General features: G+C 45.1%; 1 protein-coding gene across 4 annotated transcripts in view; it reads left to right on the top strand.

The window, feature by feature from the left end:
* The window catches only part of LOC138489144 (peroxisomal trans-2-enoyl-CoA reductase-like), a 558,986-nt gene extending 542,395 nt beyond the window's left edge, over nucleotides 1–16,591 (top strand). For 2 of the 4 annotated variants that reach the window (XM_069616798.1, XM_069616796.1), the window contains one exon: nucleotides 12,829–16,591. In XM_069616798.1, the coding sequence (XP_069472899.1) occupies nucleotides 12,829–12,917 (89 nt within the window). In that variant the 3' untranslated portion in view covers nucleotides 12,918–16,591. Of the gene's footprint in view, nucleotides 1–12,760 lie in introns of all 4 variants that reach the window. The other 2 variants (XM_069616799.1, XM_069616797.1) reach the window with 1 other exon arrangement.
* Nucleotides 16,592–22,570: the final 5,979 nt, after the last annotated feature.

Raw genomic sequence — 22,570 nt, 5'->3', positions numbered from 1 at the left:
AGGAGCGTTCCTATTCGCAATATTTGCGAAGCAGCCACATGGGCCTCTGTCCATACATTTGTGAGACACTATTCCTTGAACTCATGGGCCGGATTTGGCCTTTGGTAAGGCAGTCCATTATTCAGCCATTTGATTGGGCATTCTAAAATTCCAAATTTGTAAAATAATTTTCCCACCTCCATAAGTTGGTACTGCTTTGGGAGTCTGTCATAGATGTGGAATACGTCGGAGGGCACAATCCCCTCGAATAACAAGTTACTTACCATATCTGGTAATGTTTTTTCGATGCGATGTTCCTCTGGCGTATTCCACATCGCCCTCCCAGCCTGCCCCTCTACTGAATTTTTTATGCAATTGCAGCTACATTTCCGCAAGGCTTGCTGCAGTCATACTGGCAGGAGATTGGTGCCACACGTTCTGGGAAAAAACTACAACTGATGCTACGGGCGCCGTGCGTCTTATATGTAACATCCGGTGACGTCGACCCTCGACGGAGGCCCTCAAGGGACAACGGATTGACGCCATCGACGCAGGCGCCCTCTGCCGAAAATGTTCCGAAGCAGCACAGCTGTGGACATTACCTGTCATAGATGTGGAATACGTCGGAGGAATATCCCATCGAAAGAATGTTACCAGATATGGTAAGTAACTTGTTCTTCAATTGAAAAAGCATCTGCGTGTTTTTCATCGTTCTGTCATGACCCACAGGAAATGGCAGTTGCATCAATATACTCCCTATGGTCAGCGCCACAGTCACAATGGATCCTGAGAGTGGCTAGTCCCCTAGAGGCGAGGCGGGTCAACGGCTCATGTTTTCTAAGCGTTCCATCAATTAATGCTTTGTAGATTGTGCTAAGGTTCCCATCAGTCGTTTGCATGCTTGGCAGGCCTCTACTTCATTCCATCCGGGACCGCCGGACTGATTGCTGCTCTGAGTTTTGTGCATGTATTCCACTATAGCGTTTTCCGTATTGTTCCTGCACACCGAGCACAGCCTGTTTTACTGGACCTTTTTCCTGCTCAGCCTTCAAGCCTTGATGCCATCTGCACATTACCAAACCTCTACAATTCTTCGATGGACTACTGCCTGTTCAGCTGTTGAGCATTGATGCCACCTGCAATTTGCTATTCACCCTACGCTTTACTCTTCGGTGCTTATTTTGGTTCCTGACCGGATTGGCCCAAGTGTTTACCCCACTTTCACCGATCAGCTTCGTGTTCCTGTGTTTGTCAGGCACAGTTGCAGAGCAGGGCTGACATGCCATGTGCACCTCCGTTTCCCGCTCTGCCTTAGTGCTTGCATGGATTTTCATCCTGGTGGTAAAAGTGGTCAAAATCCATAGAGATCCATTGTAAATGCCTCCTGCAAGCGTTCATTGCTGGTGGCATTTACACTTGTCCCCCCAACCCCCCGGCGTGCAATTAACATTTAGAATGGAATTCTATACACACATCCTAGGTGTCCAGGATACTTCCTCATATTACCAGGTAGTGCCACTTTTCTTATATACTGTTGTAGTCATTGTCATTTTTCTTTTCTATTATTGTACCCCCTTTGCTCATGTCCTGCTGCATATTGACTGTGTTTTGTCTATCAGATCTTAGTGGATCCATTGCCATATTTCCTCTTCACCTTTTTTGTCATTGCCTGGCGTTAAGGAAAAGGTCTGCGAGAGCCGTCTTCTTTGCCATCTGGTCTTTTCTCTGACACTTTCTCCTTAGCAGTGCTGTCACTGCTGTCACTGCTGTCACTGTCCAGTGCAACTGCATCACCACTGGGGGGAATCTTGATTTTCTTCTGGCTGAGGCACACTCACTGACCTCCACGATTGACTTCTCCAATGAATGTTTGAACAAACTCTTCTTTTTCTTTTAGCAGCTTTCTTGATGACCTGTGTTAACTCTTGCCCTTGGCTCGAGTCTACACTTCAAGTGGTTTCTCTGTTCGTGTCTTTTTTTTGGACTCACTGTCTCAGGATTCTAAATATAATACTTGCTTTTCCCGTATACAGTTATGTAGCGCCTGTCTCACCCCAGGCAAGGGACAGATCCCACGGGAACCAGCCACCCCACTCCCCAGACCAGCTGGATAGGAGTGGGCGCTGCGCCACTGGCAATTTAAAAGATGTTAACAGCGGGAGGTGGGCTACGCCCTGAGTCCCTTACCTTCTGACACACCATACGACACAGACACCAAGGTGTATTATTTTTAGGGATCCCCACGGGACCCCTTTTTATTTATAAAACACAACACAATCTTTTTAAACATTTCCCCTCTGACAAACCGTGTTCTTAGTCCCCCAGGGGCGCTTTCCCTCTAAGGGATCTGCCCAGTCGGCCCGCTCTCCCATAGAGATGCCAAAGGTAGACCACTGTGGAGAATGGCCAAGAGATGGCCCAGTGGGTGGCTCCATCCCCTAGTGGTCCCAACCACTGTGGAGAGTGGCCAAGAGATGGCCCAGTGGGTGGCTCCATCTCCTAGTGGACCCAACCACTGTGGAGAGTGGCCAAGAGATGGCCCAGTGGGTGGTTCCATCCTCTAGTGGTCCCAACCACTGTGGAGAATGGCTAAGAGATGGCCCTAGTGGGTGGTTCCATCCCCTAGTGGTCTATGGCGGGCCGCCACTTCCCCTTTCCTGTGTCAGACCATTTCTTTATTTTATACCCTCCATTATCTACACTCCTACCCATTTCTACTCTGTTACTTGATTTATCACTCAGACATTAATTACTTTAACTATAGCTATAAATATACACCCCAACATGCCAGCACAAATAAATATACATGTTAACTACATTGCCCACAACAACACATGTATGTAGTAAGCCACCCCTTTCCAGTACCCCTGTCCACCACATGGGAAACCACATCACAGGGGACCACACCTGTAGTATCTTCTGGTGGCCCTGCCTGCCATGTGGAACCACGCAAACACTACTTGCGTGGCCCACGCTATCCAAATGTCTCTTCAAGGCCGCATTGTCAGCCACATGCAGCTGTCTTCACACCCCAACCCCCTGCAGCAGCCACTGATCTTTTTTGGTGGCCCTGTGCACCGGGGGTTGCCGCAGTCACCACTGCACACTCTGATCTTCATTGACGGCCCCAATGACTTGAGGGCCGCCCGTGTTACCAGCATGCCAGCAGCACATCACGTTTTTCTGGCAGCATCCCCGTTGCTAAGGGGCTGACACCATCACGTTTCTGCTGTGCTCCTGCGCTCCTCGGTCGCTGCCTGCCTCCTCTCCTCTCTTCACAGGTGGGGTCTGCTTATCTTCCTAGAGCTTCCGCCCGCTTGCCAGAGTGCCCTTCTTCACTCAGGGAACAAGGAGATCGCGGCCCGCGACTTACTCTTCATCGCCCCGCACGACTATGGCAGACCTCAGCAGCTTCCTCCTTTTCTGTACCTCCTGGGTTGCAGCAGGAGGAGTTTTCTTCTGTACACATCCCACCTCACCCCTGGACAGGTAGTCACTGGGGCACAGTTGTATCACCCAGATAGGGCCACGTGGCACATGCAGCCTGGCCTAGGCGGTCCCTATCTTCACACGGACCGTCCCTACACGGTCTGAGGTTTCACTGATTGAGCCTGTCCGGTCTGTTCCCCGGGCATGTTAACAGCTTGCACGGCCCAGTGGGTGCCCGGTATCCTCCGAACACGCATCCCATACCCATATCTGTTACCGGGCATGTTTCATTTGTCATTGGGCACGGGGGCTCCAGGCCCAGCCCCAGCCCCCGAGAGAGCTGCTGTACACTGCCTCCTTTCCATTTTCTCTCTCCTACTTTTCTTTTCTTATCTGGCAGTCTTTCTTCAGAATCTTCACTCCCCTGACTAGCCCACTGCTCGGAAGGGGAGCGCTGTCTACTGTTCTTTTTCTCTGTTTTTTTCTGTTCTCTACATTCCATGCAGCCCCATGGTGGGCTGGATGGTGTAGTCCAGATACGTACATGTACATAAAACCCACGCATACTACATAGACGTACACTACATTAAATAAAATATTTGTCTGTACATCCAGGTGTTCGTGTCTTCATTTCTACAGTTTCCTCAGGGACAAGCACATAGCCCTACCTATCCGGGCCCTATTTGGGCCATGGACTACAGTAAGGTAGCCAAATAACAGTGGCCCTTTCTTCACGGTTTAAGACCTTCTTTCCCAGCATGTGGTGGTTTTAGACAAAGAACTGTTCTGGGATTTAAGTAATTCTTTCCCCACATAAAGTATTTTAGACAAATACCATTTTGACGCAATCTAGCCTTTAAAGATCTTTCACAAGATACAACATTTTGGACTACTGGTGGATCAGTTCTCTGTACGTTGACTCCTTCCAAAAAGACTGTGGTTTTAAACAACGATAGAATTTTTTTCAAGTATGCAGTTGTTTAGACAAATAACAAGAACGGGGTTTAAGCCTCTTTTTCCCTGCATACATTCTTTGGACCATTAACAGATGAATCCACTCTGGGCTTTGACTCTTTACCAGCATGTGGCAGTTCATCCCATTGCCAGTTCAATTGACTCTGAGCTTTGAAACTCTTTTCCAGAATGAAGTGGTACGAGAGAAATGACAGTTCTAGATTTTAATATTCTCTTTTGTGGTATCAAGCATTTTGTACAAATCAAAGTTGATTTCGCTCTGGGCAGTTGGGCCCTCTTCCCCAGCATTTGGTGGCTTTAGGCAAATTGTCTCTTTTCAGTATGCAGCATTCTTCACACAACTTCCAACGCGGTTCTGGAATTGCCATTATGTTCTCCCTCAAAGTTGCATTTACGTTCGGGGCTCATCTCTCTAGCTACATGGAAGGTGGGGTTTACAAGCCCCTCAACTTGGCTTTCTTGTCCCGTAAACCTTGGTGAAGATGGGTCTTTCACCTCCAGCTTGCTTGGTTCTTGTGATACGGCAATCCTGACTCATTTGCAGAAGTTTCCAGTCGGGACCATACTTTGTTTCATTCTCCACTTGGACTGGGAGGGATCCTTTTTCATCCTCTATGGCACTCACTGCCTCTTTTTTCGACATTCTTTGTGCTGTCGGTCACTTCGCTTTCTGTACCCTTCTGTGTCGGTAGCAAGCTAGCTCGCAGTCTAAGGGTCTCACAAATCCGCTGCTTCCGTTGGCTGTGTAATCCTCCTTTTGCTAGCCTCCCTGCAACAGTTGACTGGATACTTATCCTCCTAATCATTATAAAGAAATTGCTATGCCACACCAGGATTAGCGGACTACCATCAATAAAAAAATACTTCACAGGTTTCCATCTGTGCACTCTTTTCCGGCATTGTTTATCCTAATCCTAGGCAGACTGCATCTTCAGATGTAACTCTTAGTTGTGTCACTTTCTCTTAAATTCACACTTGAAAGTAATCTCCAAGTTCACCTTATGGTATTTACCAACTGGTTCGTTCCTCAAATTTGTGGGGTGTAGTACGGAAAATGATGAGCAGGCTCCCTCTATTTTGCTAATAGTGACATCACAAAAACATGCGGGGCATAGGTTCCTCTGACATCCAGCTGGGAAAATTGTCCCAAAAATAGCTATTACTTTAAGAAACTTTTGAATGTTTTGGAGGCCTTTCCGCGTATGCGTCCCTCCAGTCACACGCTCTGCCATTTGCCCTTGCTTCAACAACTCCCACACTCCGTTCCTGTTTTTTCCACCTACTCCAATGGTCAGGATTTGCTGCTCTTCGTGACCCCTACTTTTTTAGACTTTGCTCTTGACTGCTCACTCCTCATTTTATTCTAATGCGACTTTACTTCCGGCTCCTTGTATGCCATATAAAACAAGCTTCATGTAATGTTTTCAGTGCAAGAAGCAGTTTTCAACGGTCGATCCACGTGTATAGTTTGGGTAATTGTCATCCAGTGAATTCTGGAATCTCTTGCAACAGAATTTATCTGAGGTCTCGGTGAAGCAGACTTCTTCCATGTCAAATCGTGGACTGATACCATAGGTGTAAAAAGAAATGTCAGCAGGACCAGGTAGTCTGCTGATATCACTAAGAGGAAGACTGTACCTTGGGTGTGGAATGGGTTTCGCTACATGCCTTCGGTTCTTCTGTGAAGATCGTACTCCCAGATTCGGTGTATCCTCTGGGCTGTTTAGCAAGAACCAGCAGGCAATTATACCTCGGGTTCCCCTTGGTGGAAAACTGTGAGTTCCTCCTGGTGGGGAAACACAAGTACCCCTTGGAGGGAAAGTAGCTGGGAAGAGGTCTAGTACCTCCGTTTGGGCGATCAGTTTAAAACCTGACAAACTATATCTGGTACTGAGGAAAAGCTATGCCCCATCAATCAACACCTAACAGGCAAACACAGCTTGTTAGATCACCTGCAGAGTTGATTTAGTACCCACTCAAACACCTGATAAATGGGAATTCTCTGCACCATTGGTACTGGTTTCTTGGGACAATCGGGGAGTATGCTTTTCCGTGGAGACAAAGGCTGCTACAGTTTTGTCAGGTTTCAAATTCTAAATTGGGAACATTTAGAATGCTTTACAGAATTTCTACAACATGAAGTAGCAGTCGAATGTGCCTTCTGAACTTTAGAGAGCAGCAAAGCGGCTCTAAAACAACTACAGGTTGTAAAAGATATTACCAATACTATGGCAAGGGCTGTAATTGGAGTAGTTTGCATGCAAAGACATACTTATTTTTCTGCTACTATTTGATGATGAAACCTTGTTTGATCGATCAACAGACAAGGTTATGCAGAATTACAAGCAAATGTAACAACTGCAAAATCTTCAGGTTCGATTTCTGCTAAATAGTCTTATCACCAACAGTGTTATAATCCTTCCAAGATCTCTTCAAATGGGTCAGCTTCCGTAGCTTCTACACCAAATTATGCTTCAGTTAAAAAGAGAAGATGCAAATCTAAGGTGATGTCCATTTCTTCAACTAATTTAAGATCTTTTCACACAGGAAGCTAAAAAAGCTATGCGACTTCAATCCAGGGATGAGCATAACATCAGTTCCAGTTCACAGCAAGCAACATACATCCTCAGTATTCAGGAGGATTTCCCAGTTCATTACTCAAAGCAATTGGATTTTGAATATGATTATCAGTGATTATTCATTGGTTCTCCCTGCTACCTGCCTTCTTCGCTGCCAAACCTCCAGAAAACAAGCTGTGACTGGTTCAGCGTCCTCCTGTCGGGGAGAGGAGCGGGTGGAGATGGGGGACCACTCCCAACCTGGGGCAGGACAAATGCCTGAGTCTGGCCTACATGATTTTCAGGAAGTGGGAGTTGTGGGGTTAGGGGACCCCAGTCCCTGAACCCTCTGACTCCCCCTCCCCAATAAGCTACAAATGCCTCCACTGGTACAACTTTGTCTCTCAATGCCTCACATTAGCCTTTCTGGCCATGGTTCTGTATTTTCTGTTTCAGAACTTGAACTCCCAAAATGCATCTGAAATCAACGATGAAAAACCCAGACCGGAGCCCTGAGTGGAATTGAGCACAACCAGGAAATGTAATGCAAATCTTCCTGGCAAAGAAGAATGAGACACACAGCACCCAACCTGACAATCCTGGCCAGACCCTAGGCCAATGGTGGACCATCTGAAAATGTATTAGGAATGAAGAAAGACACAGGGCCTCATTACGACCCAGGCGGTAAGTTACCGCCTGGGTCGTACCCTTAGCACCATGGTGTAAACTATGTTTACACCATGGTGGATGGCGGATTTACCGCCCCATTCCAAGGTGAGTGGGGCGGTAAATCCCCATTTCCCATTTTACCCTTCCCCATTCCCATTTTTGCCCCATAGGGCATAATGGGAGTGGGGAAGGCGCTAATTACGCCACCGTAAATTACGGTGGCGTAATTAGAACCATGGTCCCTTAGCGCCATGAATTTTAACGCCTGCAAAAAGCAGGCGTTAAACTCACCATGGCGCTAAGGGACCTCGGAATCAGGCGTTAAGGGTCGGCGCCGTTTACGGCGCCGTTAACCCCTTAACGCCTGACTCGTAATGAGGCCCACAAACTCTTACCTAAGTGAAATGGCAAAAGCATGCACCAACACAAAGAGAATGACAAGGATCTTAGGCACCTAGATGTACCTCATCAGAGACTGTTTCTGAAACTATGCTAGAAAAGGGAGAGGTGCTTAGAGAGGAAAAACACCAGGACCACAGTATAAAAGAATACAGTAGGAGAAGCAGATTGTGGGTTATTCGAATGAGGTCAGAGGAGGTCAAGTTGTACGGAGAGACCAGGCGCTGGACAAACGGAGGAGTGGTGCACATAGAGCATTGGCGGAATTTGAGCAGAGTGCAAATGAGGTATTTGTGAGGGTGAGTGGTACCAGTTGTGTGTGGTTAGTGTAGTGTAGTGTAGGAAAGGGGACTGGGGCTGTATAGCAAATGTGTGAGAGAAAAAGATTGAGATAGTGTGGTAGTTAGGAGTAGGGGTGCGGGAGTAGTAGAGGGAGTGGGTGTTAGAATAGCGTAAGGATAGTACAGAAGGGTGTGGGAGGAAGTGGGTGCATGCAGAAGGGTGCAGGAGAGACGAGGGGAAGGAAATAGTGAGAGTAAGTGTATTGAGAGAGTGAGCAGCACATCCATCCACCACCCTATAGCACTAACATCATTGGTGTAAAGCCAGTTTAGGAATTCCCTGAGGGAGATTAGCTAAACAAGGTGTTTGCCTTAAGGCCATCACATCAAGATAAGCAAAGACCTTCAACAGTAGGGGTTACAGATCGCTAGAGACTAGTCTTAGTCAGGGACACCTGGGTTAGGGAGGAGTTGCAAAATAAGACGAGGGGCAGTGTGATGGCCCTTAACAAGCGCCCTCAAGCTCCCTTCTCCAGCCTGGTGCGATCTGTTGAACCTCTTGCCAGTTTGACCACACCAGGACCACAGTATAAAAGAATACAGTAGGAGAAGCAGATTGTGGGTTATTCGAATGAGGTCAGAGGAGGTCAAGTTGTACGGAGAGACCAGGCGCTGGACAAACGGAGGAGTGGTGCACATAGAGCATTGGCGGAATTTGAGCAGAGTGCAAATGAGGTATTTGTGAGGGTGAGTGGTACCAGTTGTGTGTGGTTAGTGTAGTGTAGTGTAGTGTAGGAAAGGGGACTGGGGCTGTATAGCAAATGTGTGAGAGAAAAAGATTGAGATAGTGTGGTAGTTAGGAGTAGGGGTGCGGGAGTAGTAGAGGGAGTGGGTGTTAGAATAGCGTAAGGATAGTACAGAAGGGTGTGGGAGGAAGTGGGTGCATGCAGAAGGGTGCAGGAGAGACGAGGGGAAGGAAATAGTGAGAGTAAGTGTATTGAGAGAGTGAGCAGCACATCCATCCACCACCCTATAGCACTAACATCATTGGTGTAAAGCCAGTTTAGGAATTCCCTGAGGGAGATTAGCTAAACAAGGTGTTTGCCTTAAGGCCATCACATCAAGATAAGCAAAGACCTTCAACAGTAGGGGTTACAGATCGCTAGAGACTAGTCTTAGTCAGGGACACCTGGGTTAGGGAGGAGTTGCAAAATAAGACGAGGGGCAGTGTGATGGCCCTTAACAAGCGCCCTCAAGCTCCCTTCTCCAGCCTGGTGCGATCTGTTGAACCTCTTGCCAGTTTGACCACAGCAGTCAATACACCTTACCCTGTTTTGTGATAAAAATGTAAAAACACGTAAACCTGCCTGGAGATTCTGAGTGATTAAGGCCATGTGTGACACAACTCAAGAGCTTCTCCGAACTTCTCTTTTTGGAATCAATGTAATTTGTCCCAAAAGAAGATAAAGGCCAGGGTTTTATCTTGTGTGTCAAGTGCTGGCCTTACCTTCTAGTGGTGTATTTCTTTTGCTGCACACTGGCGTAACAGGCCCCCTGCAGTGCAGGGGGCCCCACCAGCACATGTCCTGGGAGGAGGCCCCAATTGGAGAAAAAAAATATATATATATTTTTTTTTTTAATTTCCTTTTTGATTTCACTCTGCCTTCATAAAGAAATTATTTCTGTTACAGAAATAATTTTTTATGAAGGCAGAGTGAAGTCCGAGGGTACCCCCCGACCCCATGCCGCCATGGAAGACCGTAGGCTGGAGGCCTCCATGTCATGGGGTGAGGAAAGCCCTATGCCTTAAAAAAGAAACAGTTTATATTTGAAGTCACTCTGCATTCATAAATAATTTATTTCTGTTATGGTTCGGTCCTTAACGGAAATAATGTCTTTATGAAGTAATAGGGCTCCCCTCAACCCCATGACGTGTGCGTGTGTGAGTCTATGGTGAAAGAGTGCACGCTTAAATGTATGGATGGCTGTGTGTGCATGTGTGTATATGGTGAACGGTGTGTGTGCTTGTGTTCAGGGGTGCAACAAAACCTACATTTCGGGGGGGGGCTGACCCTTCAAATGTTGGGAGAGGCGCTAACTTCACAGGCGGTGGGGGAGAGGCATTTTTTTGTGGGGGCATCTCATTTCTTTACGCATTTTAATAGGACTATGGCCGTTTTCCCAGCTTATAGTTGTAAACACTGTACCTGTTTGTCTCTTTTGTTGGAAACCTGGCATGTATATTTTGGAAACTGAAAATAGTCGGTCTCACTCGGCATGTCTGCAAGCGGCAGACAATACATTTTTTGTAGCCCACCCACGACCAAGCAATGTGTTAAACCCAGTTCCCAGGTTTCACAGGCAGGTAGAGAGCAGCATTGCTCACTCAAACCATCTCTAGGGGGAGGCATGTTTTAATTCTCGTGTCGCCTCAGAGAGGAGTCAGATGAATTTTTAACTAGCAGGAGAACAATAAGTATTAGGTTTGCTCTCACAGAGACAGGTTAGCGATTGCATGAAGTTCAGCTTCAAGAAGAAGCCCCAGATCTCTTTGTGACCAGGAAGTCTTCGTGATAAGGTAAATACAGTCAGTTTCCTCGGGACAGCGGCAACAATTCTGCTCTCTATATGTCAGAGAGGATAATAGAGTAATCATGTTATCTTTGCAGATTCACCAGTTGGCAAGGCCATCTGTGTGCCATGAATAACACATGGAGAAGAGCATTCGCTTCATGAACAGGGAGCGCTACTAAGAGTCCCAAGTACAGCTGTGAACTCTGACGGTCTAATAGGAGGAAATATATATTTTTGTAGAAGGACTTTGTAAGGGAGTTTGTAACTGATGGTAGATTGTTTCATATGTTTTTTTCACCTGCAAGGGTAGACTTTTGAGAGGAGAAGGGTCTACTTGTGCCATATACATTTCAGTTTCATCATGGGAGTCAGCTCCTATCTGTCCTGACGAAGGCCTAGCCAAAACTGAGGGGTTGTGAAGATAGAAACTCCTCCATAAGAGGCCAAAACACACGTCTATCGACACTGTTTCGTTTGTATAACACACAGTGCATCAAAGAAAATATATGCAAGTCTGAGATGGAACACATGACCTTTTAGTTTAGATTGTCATGGCTTTGCCACTGTCATTTGGCCATCAGAAAATATTGAAATAAGGTGTGAACACTGTAAATGGCCAGAGTTAAAGGCATTGAGGCGACCCGCCCAGACTAATGTCTGTGGATTGAGAACAATGAATTTGTTGTTAGATGTGATATTGCTGCTTTGAGCTTTTTTAAGTCACTTTTACTAACACCATCACTTATTTCTGTGAAAAACAATCCACAAGACTGATATTTGGTGCTATTGAGATATTTTTACATTTTTATCATTTATTTTTTTACATTAAACAATTGAGCACAGAAATGTTCCTGCAGGAAAAAAAGGTTTTGAATGGAGTGTGGCTGAGCAAATATGATGATGATAGATGTTTGGTCAGATGTCTCCCACAGGTGTTCTTTCTCGCTTTTTAGATTTCCATCCTAGTAGAGGGAGACAATAGCCCGGGCTGCACCTTTTTTTTAGGTAGATCACGGTGGGGACCTTCTGCAAACACAATTACCGCAAGTGACACTGCAGGTCTCTGTCGCCTCTCTGCTTACCATCTAACTGCCGTGGAGGTTGCTAGCACTATCTGCCTTACTCCATTTTGCTGGCCCCTGTGCATCTCTTTGCCAGGTTTCTGCAAGTCAGGGGACTGTCCTAATGTCTACACCCACTTGCTGCCCACAACGCCACCAAAACATGGCCGCTAGGGCCCAAATTGATTCCAACGCTGCTGTTTCTCAACTGGTGCACTGTGATTATGTGACCTGTGCCCTCGAGGACTTTTGTTCCCAAAGTATACCATTCGCTTTAGACTTAATTGCAAAGAAATACAGTTCTCAGAAGTGCTGACAATCAAAAGGTTTTATGACTATTATTTGAATTGGAACATTCACCATGGGCACATTCTTATCAAAAATTTGTATTCAAAACAATCAGTGCTCCCCACTCAGTCTATTGACCGTCCTGTTTATAAAAATCCATTTGAAAACCCACATGACTACCATTTATTTTTGTGGATGTTCTGGGGAAAATGAGTGTCTGCAGTTGTGTAAGAAGAGGTGTGGAGTGTGGGAGCCCAGCCTGCAGCTTAAAAAATAAATATTGCTCTCTTTGTTTTTGGTCTCTATTTACAATTTGATGGCGGGGGCATTTTTATACTACCTAACATATTGGAAAAATGATTTTAAAGACCAAAACTATTGAATGCCAATGCTTGTCTAACATATTCCTCAATTATCGGTTGGCACAAGCATGCCATGTTGAATTTTATGCATTTCTCTGAAGGTGAATATTGGCAATTTGTTTGACCTCAAAAATACTTGAATATGTAAGTGCTTTTAAATAATGTGTCCATTTTCATTTTGACAGTCAAACATGGCTTCACCTTTTAATGTATGGGGGCAAAAATGGATCCGGTTTCTTTTGCTTCTCCCCAGACCATGACAAGTGGGAACCCGCACCGGAAGGAAAGAATGCCAGAACTTTGGAGAAGCTCCTGTCCGACAAAGCTCCATCCAAACTCTAAACTTGAAGAAATAAGATTATTTCCTCATAGGGCTGATCATGAATCCCTGTGATGACCTGGTGCTGATGCAATTGAACTTCAGCTTTAAATTCTCTTGGATGGGACCATTACCTTGAGGTCCATTGACCCAGTTACCTTCTTCTTGATCAGAAACAGTGATGTTTGAACCACCATAAAGAAATTGAATGTAATGTTTTTTTATGTAATGCAACTTCTGGCAGTGAATCGCTACCATCATGGCTTGATGAGCATAGTACATGTGATCGGATTGGTTTGCATTATTCGCACCCAAAAATCTGATTTTATGAGATGGTGCTGTATGTCTAGGATCTATATAGTAGGGGCCCGGGCCCAAGTGTTTTTTGTTTTATCCATTTTGATTAACATGATTAGATTCTTTTTAATTAGGGATCTAGCGATACAATAGGACTTGCACTAAGCGGCTTAATTATGGCAGGTTGAATACATACTGTACTTTTACAAACCAGCCAAGTGATACTGAACTCTTGTTGCACATATTGCTGGGCAAATTGCGGCCTTCACCTAGTGTTGGTCAAAGCTGTTGTCATCTGTGAAGCTGTTAGGCTTATTTGTGTATTGGTTTTCATAGCCTGCTGATGGCTCTTTTGAACTAATTGACCAGTAATGTAGTCTGTTTAAAACATTTGCAATACACAGAAAAGTCCGTATGAGGGAAGAATGGATCAAGCAGTGAGGCTAAACATGGTGAAGAAAACAGAAGTGATTAAGGAAAAAAACGATTAACCTGCATTGAAAAGGTTTCGAGGGTGCGTAGCCAATTAATCTCTAAACGAGTCCTCCACAACTTGGGGCTTGGGTTGTGAGTCTTTGATCAACTGCTAACTATAGGGAGAAATAATGGATTGGTCACCCAGTGGTTTTGTGAGTACTCTGCTCTCAGGCATAAAATGGATCACCAGTAGAAGACATTATGGCTAAAAATGCTTAGCGCAGACTTGTGTGTTCTTATTTATTGCTGGTTTCGATTGCTTGGCTGATAGCATTTAAAGTTGACACTTGTCATGTATCCATGCAGTAACTAGCAACAACACAAGGGGTGAGTGGGAATGCTTCCTTCCTGCCAGTGTGTCTCCAACCTCATCGACCAATATGTTCTCTGCAGTGTGCCACTGAGAGGGTTGTTGATTTTGGTTTTCAGTCGGTCATCTGGACCTGCTGTTGTGTGGCTTTTGTGGGAACTGGTAGCCTGCCAACCAGGTGTTGTCTAAAACCAACAACTGCTTTCACATAGATTCACCAGACAGGCTTTTGGTAATAGTTTTCAAATGCCGCCATGCGTTTCCATCCATCTTTAACCAGCAACTTGGAGAGTGAGTCTTTTAATCCTGCACGATGCTTGCAGCCGTACAATCTTGCTTGGTCAGTGGCCCTGCAAATTGCATGTTTGTTAAGAATTGGAATCATCAGACATTTTACATCACCAGCTGTGAAACTAAACTTCGACAATGAGCTTTTGAAGACCACTAAAAGGTCTCTTGGGATGTGAAGACACGATCAGTCACCGAACCTGAAGATATGTACAAACGTAGCTACCCTGGATGAATCAGGTGTAGACTTTATTTTAGATGTTTAGTGTATCGCTATGCTTGTGGCATTTAAAAGTGCATGGTCTAGTGCTAAGAAATCCCATGTGGTGTCAGTGCTCTGCATGCATTGAATGCAGGTGACAGGGCATGCCACTTCTGCTCCCGCCATTGCCAGCCATACATACTGCTGGGAGGCCTAGAGATGGGAGGTCTTCCCACACCTAAGAATTGGGATACCACTGGGTCAGCCTGGTGGATGCTAACAAATGAACAGTTATGAATGTTGTAACTTCGGTATGTGGCAATTTCCAGTGAAGCCTGTTGGCAGTGACCTCATCATGATTGCTGTAAGCATTACCCAGCAATACAGGAGGGCTGCAGAACTCTATCCGAGAAGCTACTGTTCCTCGAACTTGACTAGCTAGAAGACCAATTGTACAGAAAGGCCAATTTCTTTTTTTTCATTGACCAACAAAATTGGTCTTACAAAAACATGTAAAGGTTTAAACATTTAGGAATTTAAACGTAAAATATCAACAAGTTATTCTTGTATCAGTTCATTGATTCAGCAATTCATTTCATACTATTTATAAAAAGAAATGACTATACATTATAATAAAAAGTTAAAAAAAATAAAAAAACAACCACCAGCATCAAAGAACACAATAACAAAATTTAAGACAAATAGTTTTCATAAAATAATTTCAAAAATTAATATTCAAATCTAAATCTGGCAATCAGTAGCGGAGTCCTGCACTTTCAATTGATTAAAATAAGTAAAAAAAGAAATGCTCACCACTTTTGAACTATACCCAGTTTCACAAAGAAAAAGAGACTTTTTCATTGGTCATTTATGGGGACTATACCTATGGCTCCAAGGAATGTCAGTCAACAAGGCAATGGTAATTCCTACCTCATGTTCCCCCATGGCTCTATAAAAGAAAGTATTTGTAGCCTCAACTCGTATACAGCATTACAACCAATAGTCAGATGTTGTCTTGTTTGGCTCAAACCTGGCCCCCTACAAAGATCACATACCACATCGCCTGAGTCAATCCCAGATCTAATAGCTTGTATTTCCCCAGTCAAAAGAAGATTTAGCCAGAGGCGCATGAGTTGCTGTTGCCAGTAGGGATGAGGGAAACACGCTAAGTATCTCTGTATCCCGTTTACTGGCTTATCAATCCAAGATACAGTGCTGTAGAGAGAATATGACCTCGTTTTCTGGACTGTTTCTATCCAATCCTCTCTAAAAAGTAGTTATTTGGCAAGTAGCAGCATGGTAATCAACAGCGCAGTGCTGACTGGAACCTTATGCAAGATGTCGCACGCATAGAGAATCGCCCAATCGAGGACAGCACATTCCTTGTCACTTCACCATTGAGAATATAAATGGAGAGCCCCTCGTTGGTTTCAGCAATATGCCATATAAAGACAGAACCCTCCATTGGTACCAGGACTCCAGCAAAACCATACCCAATTCAAACCATAAAACGGCATTCGGAAAACACAGGCAGGCAACCCCAATGCCTTTTTGCAAATGAGATCTCGTCAGGTATCTAATCTCCTGGCCGTATAGAAGTGACGGCACAATCTTTTGTTTATTATCACCAAAAGGGCTTGATGGTAAATCTGCAATGCAGAAAAGCCAATGCAAAATAAAGCAAAACAAAAACCTAAGTGCCTTATTTAAAATGTAATGTTGCTTCAGCAACAACCAAGGAAACTGAACAAAATAGAAATAAACGTGATGTATTTTAAAGTAGTTCTCTAAACATGCTAGACAGGTAATTTCCAGTCTGGGTGGTGAGCGACATTGAGTTGTACAAATCTTCTCTTGTGAATATGGGAGATCGTCTAGTTCTCGAGCTGTCATCCTGCCCACAATCATACAGCAAACATTGCAAATACTAAGCATGAATGGATGCGCAGAGTAGGATTTCTTTCAATGGCTTATAAGCCCAATGTCAAATTGTAGGTCCGAATTGTACAGAGCTCTTTTAATCTGACACCAGTGGGATACGCACCACAACAGAACATGTATGAAATAAAATTTCTTATTGATGGTATAGAATGACTAATAAACAACATTAATAGAGTGCTCTACCAATGTTTACAATAATGTACCAATCATTTTGACTAGCTTTGTTGCAGGTGTTTTGATCATATTGCAGCTTATGTGGAAAAGTCCCTGCCTGACTCTGGGGATATCTGGCAGGGTGACCTGGAGGGCGAGCTGCCTCCCCGAGCTAATAGAGAGAGGCCCATGGAAGGTATGGGGAGGTTCCTCTTGTCAGCTTCACTTAGTCCCCATTCCAAAGCAGGAGATAATCAAGCAGATGTCCTCCCTGTGGCGCAGCTGGGTGCCCTCAAACATGGGCCTTAAACCCAACAATGCCTTACCCATACCATACACAAACAAACCCAAACATCCTGCAAAGCCTCTGACCCTTCCAGTTCGCATTTAGCAAGGAATGGGACTGTTCCCTTGAGGGAGAAAGCCTTCCTCATGGGAAATCGGGACAAAGGCCTTAGCATAACATGCCATCCTCATGCTCAAAGCGAAGTCTTTTGTGGGATTTTGGATCAAAGGAGATTGTTATCCCCTCAAGAGAGTAAGCTCTTGCACTGAGGAACAGATTATTGAATGTCAGGAATGATAGTGGTTCGCCTGTCATGGTAGGAAAGCCATTTTTTCAGTCGGAAAGCTAATGCATTTATTTATTTATGTATTACTTACTTATCCCTTCCCTTTAAAGGACTGGGAATCAGACTCAAAACAACCATGCAGCCCACCAGCCTATTTCTCTAGTGCTAACTGCTGCACCCTGTTCTGATCTTGGGGAAGCTTTGGAAATGTCCATGAGACATGCATTGAATGCACAAGCATAGCAAACCTTTTATTGCCGCTTGCTCCGCAAACCAGCACAGGCAACGGTGGCATGTTGCATTTACTGGTAGCCTTCGTGCGGTGATCCCGCTTGTTCAGAGAACACTGTACTCTGTCTTTGGCATTGCAGAGCATTCCCAGGGAAATGTTGCAGCCTAAGAGTATTGTCTTCACTCCCCATAATTGCAAGCTCCAGAAAACCACGAGCCTGGGCCCGCACGTATCAAGTACTGGAGAGTTATTGAGTGTTTGGGTGATGGGGGAGTCCTGGGAGACACTGGAGGTGTGAGTAAATAAAATAATGGTGGCCAGCCTTCTAAAGGTTTGGCCCTGCCTGCAAATGCCAAAATTCACACTGAGACAGCAATTATGAACAGGTCCTCACTCGGTCAACCCCATAGGTGCTGACCATCACAAGAAGCTGGACTCCAGGGGAAGGCATGCCGGGTTATATAAACCTGGGTTCTCAGTCCAGCTATGTGGGTAGTTTGGCATAAGCGCTGTCAACGGGTATGCAGGAAGTTAGAGAGCGAGGAAGGCTTTTGGTAGAGAGGAAAGTGTGTGGTGGAGAAAGTTGGAAAGCAGAGGAGGAGATAATCAGGAGGGGGTACTAGAGGAACCTCAGGACAAGGTCAAGATTTGGTTAACATGGTAGAGGAACATCCAGAGGAGGACACATGAGACTTGAAGGAGGTGCTAGATGTGGTGCAGTACAGGTAGTAGAACATCAGGAAGTGGTGGAGAGCGTTTTCGAGGATATTGTGATGAACCAGAATGCATGGTTGTTGTTAAACATTTATTTAGCTCATAAAAGGGTAAGAAAATGCCTTGCTGTCCCTGTCCTAAGAGGTATTTGCCTACCTCAACCAAAACGAAGGGTCTGTCCAGTTTCAAGAGGTCCAAAACAAAATGTCCTGTGTCCGAAATCCTATTCTGGCACCCACATTCTATAAAGTAACTACGGTGCTAAGGATAATGTCTTTGGTCTTGAAAAGTGCATATATGTTCAAGTTCAACAAAAGGGATAACTTCAAATAAAAAACTGCCACTCAAATAGTGTTCACATTTCCTGGGATGGGCACCGGGAAGAGATTGACTTCGACCTCATTGGAGCTCTTCTGTTCCAGATGATCTTGGGAATGCCCTGGCTGGAGACCCACAATCCTAGAATCGACTGGCGTACAAGAGTTCTAACCTTCTCTAAGGATTGTGCTGACACCTGCTACAACATGGGGTCTCTCTTGGCAGGATCAGGGAGATCAATACAGAAAGAAAGGGTCATGTTAGGTTTAACTGGCTCTCTGCCATCAGAATACATGGATGTCTTCCAGAAGGAACAGGCTAATACGCTCCCTCCACGCAGGCCATATGATTGCCGAATAGATCTAGTGCCTGGAGCCCAAGTCCCTTGCAGTCAGATGTATGCCTTGACTGAGCAAGAAAACCTCCACTTACGAACTTAACTTGACCAATACGTGGCAAATGGCTTTATTCGTCCATCCAAGTCACCTGTGGCCTCGCCCCTCTTCTTCGTGCCTATGAAGGAGGGGGACCTGAGAACTTGCATCAATTACCGCTCACTCAACCAAATAACAGTAAAAAAACGGTACCCTCTACCACCCATCCCGGAACTCCTAGACAAAGTTAAGGACGCACAGATTTATACGAAAATGGACCTGAGAGGAGCCTATCACCTAGTAAGAGTAGAAAAAGGGGACGAGCGGAAGGCTGCTTTTCGCACGAAGTATGGTCTCTTCGAGTACCAGGTCATGCCCTTTGGGCTTTGTAACACTCCTGCAGCGTTTCAGTTTTTTATGAATGACGTACTTCGGGAACTGCTAGATGTCTGTGCCCTAGTGTACATTGACGACATCTTAATATACTCGGCCAACGAAAAAGACCATGTTACTCATGTTCGTGCCATTTTGGACAAACTACGGCAACACAGATTATATGCCAAACTAGAAAAATAAAATGTCCACGTGACTGGTGGAATTCCTAGATTTAATCCTTACACCGCAGGGAGTTCGAATGGACACGCGCAAAGTGGAAGCCATCCTTAACTGGCCCTCAATAACATCCATAAAAGGAGTCCAGAATGTGTTAGGATTCGCTAACTTCTGTCGCTGATTCTCCCAGATCGTGCACCCAATAACATCTTTACTACGAAAAAACAAGTTTAACTGGTCTACAGAAGCTGAAGTATCCTTTCAGAAATGTGGTTGAAACAGATGCCTCCAACATCGCGATGGGAGCAGTCTTATCTAAACGGAACCCAGATACAGGACAATTGCACCCAGTGGCGATCTGGTCGCGCAAGTTCACTCCACCAGAATAAAATTATGCAGTCACTGACAAAGAGTTGTTAGCAATCAAAGCAGCGTTTAAGGCCTGGAGACACTATCTACTAGGAGCTCGACATACGGTCACCGTAATAACGGATCATCGTAACCTACAATACCTGAAAACAGTGAAGGCACAATCATCCCGCCAGCTCAGGTGGGCACTCTTTTTCGGCAAGTATGATTACGTGGTCATATACAGACCTGGAGTGCGTAATGGCAAGGCCGACGCCCCATCTCGTATGGGTGAGGGAGAAGAAGCGTATGCTACACAGGACCCTGTAGCTATCATCCCAGAGGAGAACATCTTGGGAACCCTCACGGCACCTTCAGCCTTGGACAACCTGAAGACCGAGCTTCAAGATTTTATGAGCAAGGAGACACAACAAGAATGGATAACAAGAGGAAAGGATCACATTGTTATTATTATTTATTTAGTTGATTTAATCAAATTAATGATTTTTACAAACAAAATCGAAATCAAAACGAAGTGAAGAACAAAGGGTAAAGCTGAAAAGGAAAGAAAAACTGAAGTGAAGCCGAAATGAAACCGAAGTGAAACCGAAGGAAAAAAATAAAATAAAAATTAATGTTGAGTTGAACTTAAGTTTTCAGAGAGATAGAATAAACTTCAGAGTCTGTGTGGTAGCGATGGTCCAGGTATTTCTTTCTCCGCTCATCAGACGTGTCCACCACGTTTCTTCTTCCCTGGTATATGATGCAGAAAGGTGCGGTAGCAGAAATTTCTCACCTACGGCTCTTGTTCCTGGGCAATTTAAAAGGAGATGGCGTATGGTTTCTACATGTGTCTCGTTTTTGCAAAAACGACACGTGTTCGAGTTACTTTGTCCTCTGAGTTTTAAGATCTCATTTGTCGGCAGTAGGTTCAGACGCGCTCTCAAAAACAAGTTTCTGGCAGCTTTATTAGGGAACTTGCTCAAGTAATTCGGAACAATGTTTAGTTTGCTCTGATAGGAAAGGATCACATTGTTATTGATGGGCTACCTTATTATCCACAGTGCCTCTATGTTCCAAATAAGCATCTACAAACTCAAATAATTACCAGATACCACAACTCTGTGGTAGAAGGGCATCCTGGCATATCTAAGGCCTTGGCAAAGATAAAAAAGGGGTATTGGTGGCCAACCTGGCGAAGAGACGTCATCCAGTTTCTCAACTTGTGGAATTTGTGCACAAAATAAATCTCAAAAACAAAAGCCGCAGGTCTTCTACACCCACTAGCTGTGCCTCCCACTCCATGGCACACTCTATCATTATACTTTATCACAGATCTTCCCCCCTGTAACGGATACAATACTATCTTGGTGGTGGTGGACCTGTTCTCAAAGATTTTATTCCCCTGAAAGGCCTACCAACTGCCTCCACCTTGGCTAAAGTATTTTTGGAACAAATCGTCAGGTTACATAGATTCCCATCAGCCCTAATATCAGATAGACGGAGTCCGTTTGTCTCCAAATTCTGGAAAAGAAGTTGTGAACTCGCAAAAACCGACCTACGATTATCCACAAGTCACCATCCACAAACTGATGGACAAACTGAATGAACTAATCAAACACTGGACCAATACTTGCGGTGCATGCTACACCAAACCAAAAACACCTGGAAAGATGTGATGTGGTTAGCTGAATACGCTTATAACAATTCCATCCATACCAGCACCGGGCAAAGTCCTTTCTATGTAATGTACGGACAACACCCATGCACGTCTGTTTTTGATCCAGTGGAAGCACTGGAAATGCCAGCAGTAGCTAATTTGCACACCACCATCAATCAGGTTCTTAAAGAAGCCACTGAACACCTCAATAAAGCTAAAGACAGACAAAAGAAATTTGCAGACCAACATCGAAAAGAAGCACCTATCTACAAAACCGGGGATACAGTTTGGTTGGCATCCAGATACATTCCTATAAAAGGACCCCGAACATTCTATCAAAGGTATTTAGGTCCATACACCATAAAGGCTGTGATTAACCCAGTCGCCATCAAATTAGATCTACCATCCAACATGCGGACCCACCCAGTATTCCACGTCTCTCTTCTGAAACTAGTTCAGCCTGGCACGCGAATGGACACACCACCAAACTCAGTGATCGTAAACAACAAGCCAGAATTTGAAGTTAAATACATTCTGGATTCTAAGATCGTCTGATCTAAACTATTTTACCTTGTGGATTGGAAGGGATACAGGCCTCAAGATAGAACCTGGGAACCCAGCAATAACATTCATGCCCCGCGGTTAGTCAGAAGGTTCCATATCAACCGTCCATCCAAGCCGGGACTGGAGAGAGGACCACCCGTGAGAGGGGCCTTGAGGGGGAGTGCTGTCATGGCTACCCAATAAAGGGCACACATGCCCATTCACCTCTATACAAGGGGCTCTTTGAAGGGATCCAGGACCCCTCATGTTGCCCAGTGGGTGCTGTCCTGGCGCCTCTGGGGCGCCAGGCTCATGAGAAGGGTCCAAACATGTGAAGCAGCAAGACTGGCCTGTTACCAGGCCAGACCAGCACGTGCCCTGTACATTAGGTGTGGCAGGACCTGCCCAGCACCTTCTATTGGGTGTGGCAGGGTGTGTCCAATGTGCGGGGCTAAACCGCCCAAGGCTATTTAAACCCTGCCCACTACACTATTAACACACGGACAATAGCCAATCATAATGAACAACACAAAAGAAGACTAGGGGAATAAAAGTACAAGGACAATCAACGAAACTGCTAAAGAAAAGAAGCAGAAACCGACAGGACTAAGCCACAGCTGGCCTGGGCAGTCATCATCAACGACCAGTGAAGTAACTGGTCCAACGAAGAATTGCGCCCCTGCATGAAACGCAGG

Source organism: Ambystoma mexicanum, chromosome 9 (assembly GCF_040938575.1).
Source record: "Ambystoma mexicanum isolate Mex_15411 chromosome 9, UKY_AmexF1_1, whole genome shotgun sequence".
Lineage (NCBI taxonomy): Eukaryota > Metazoa > Chordata > Amphibia > Caudata > Ambystomatidae > Ambystoma > Ambystoma mexicanum.
This window is presented reverse-complemented; position numbering and strand designations above follow the sequence as displayed.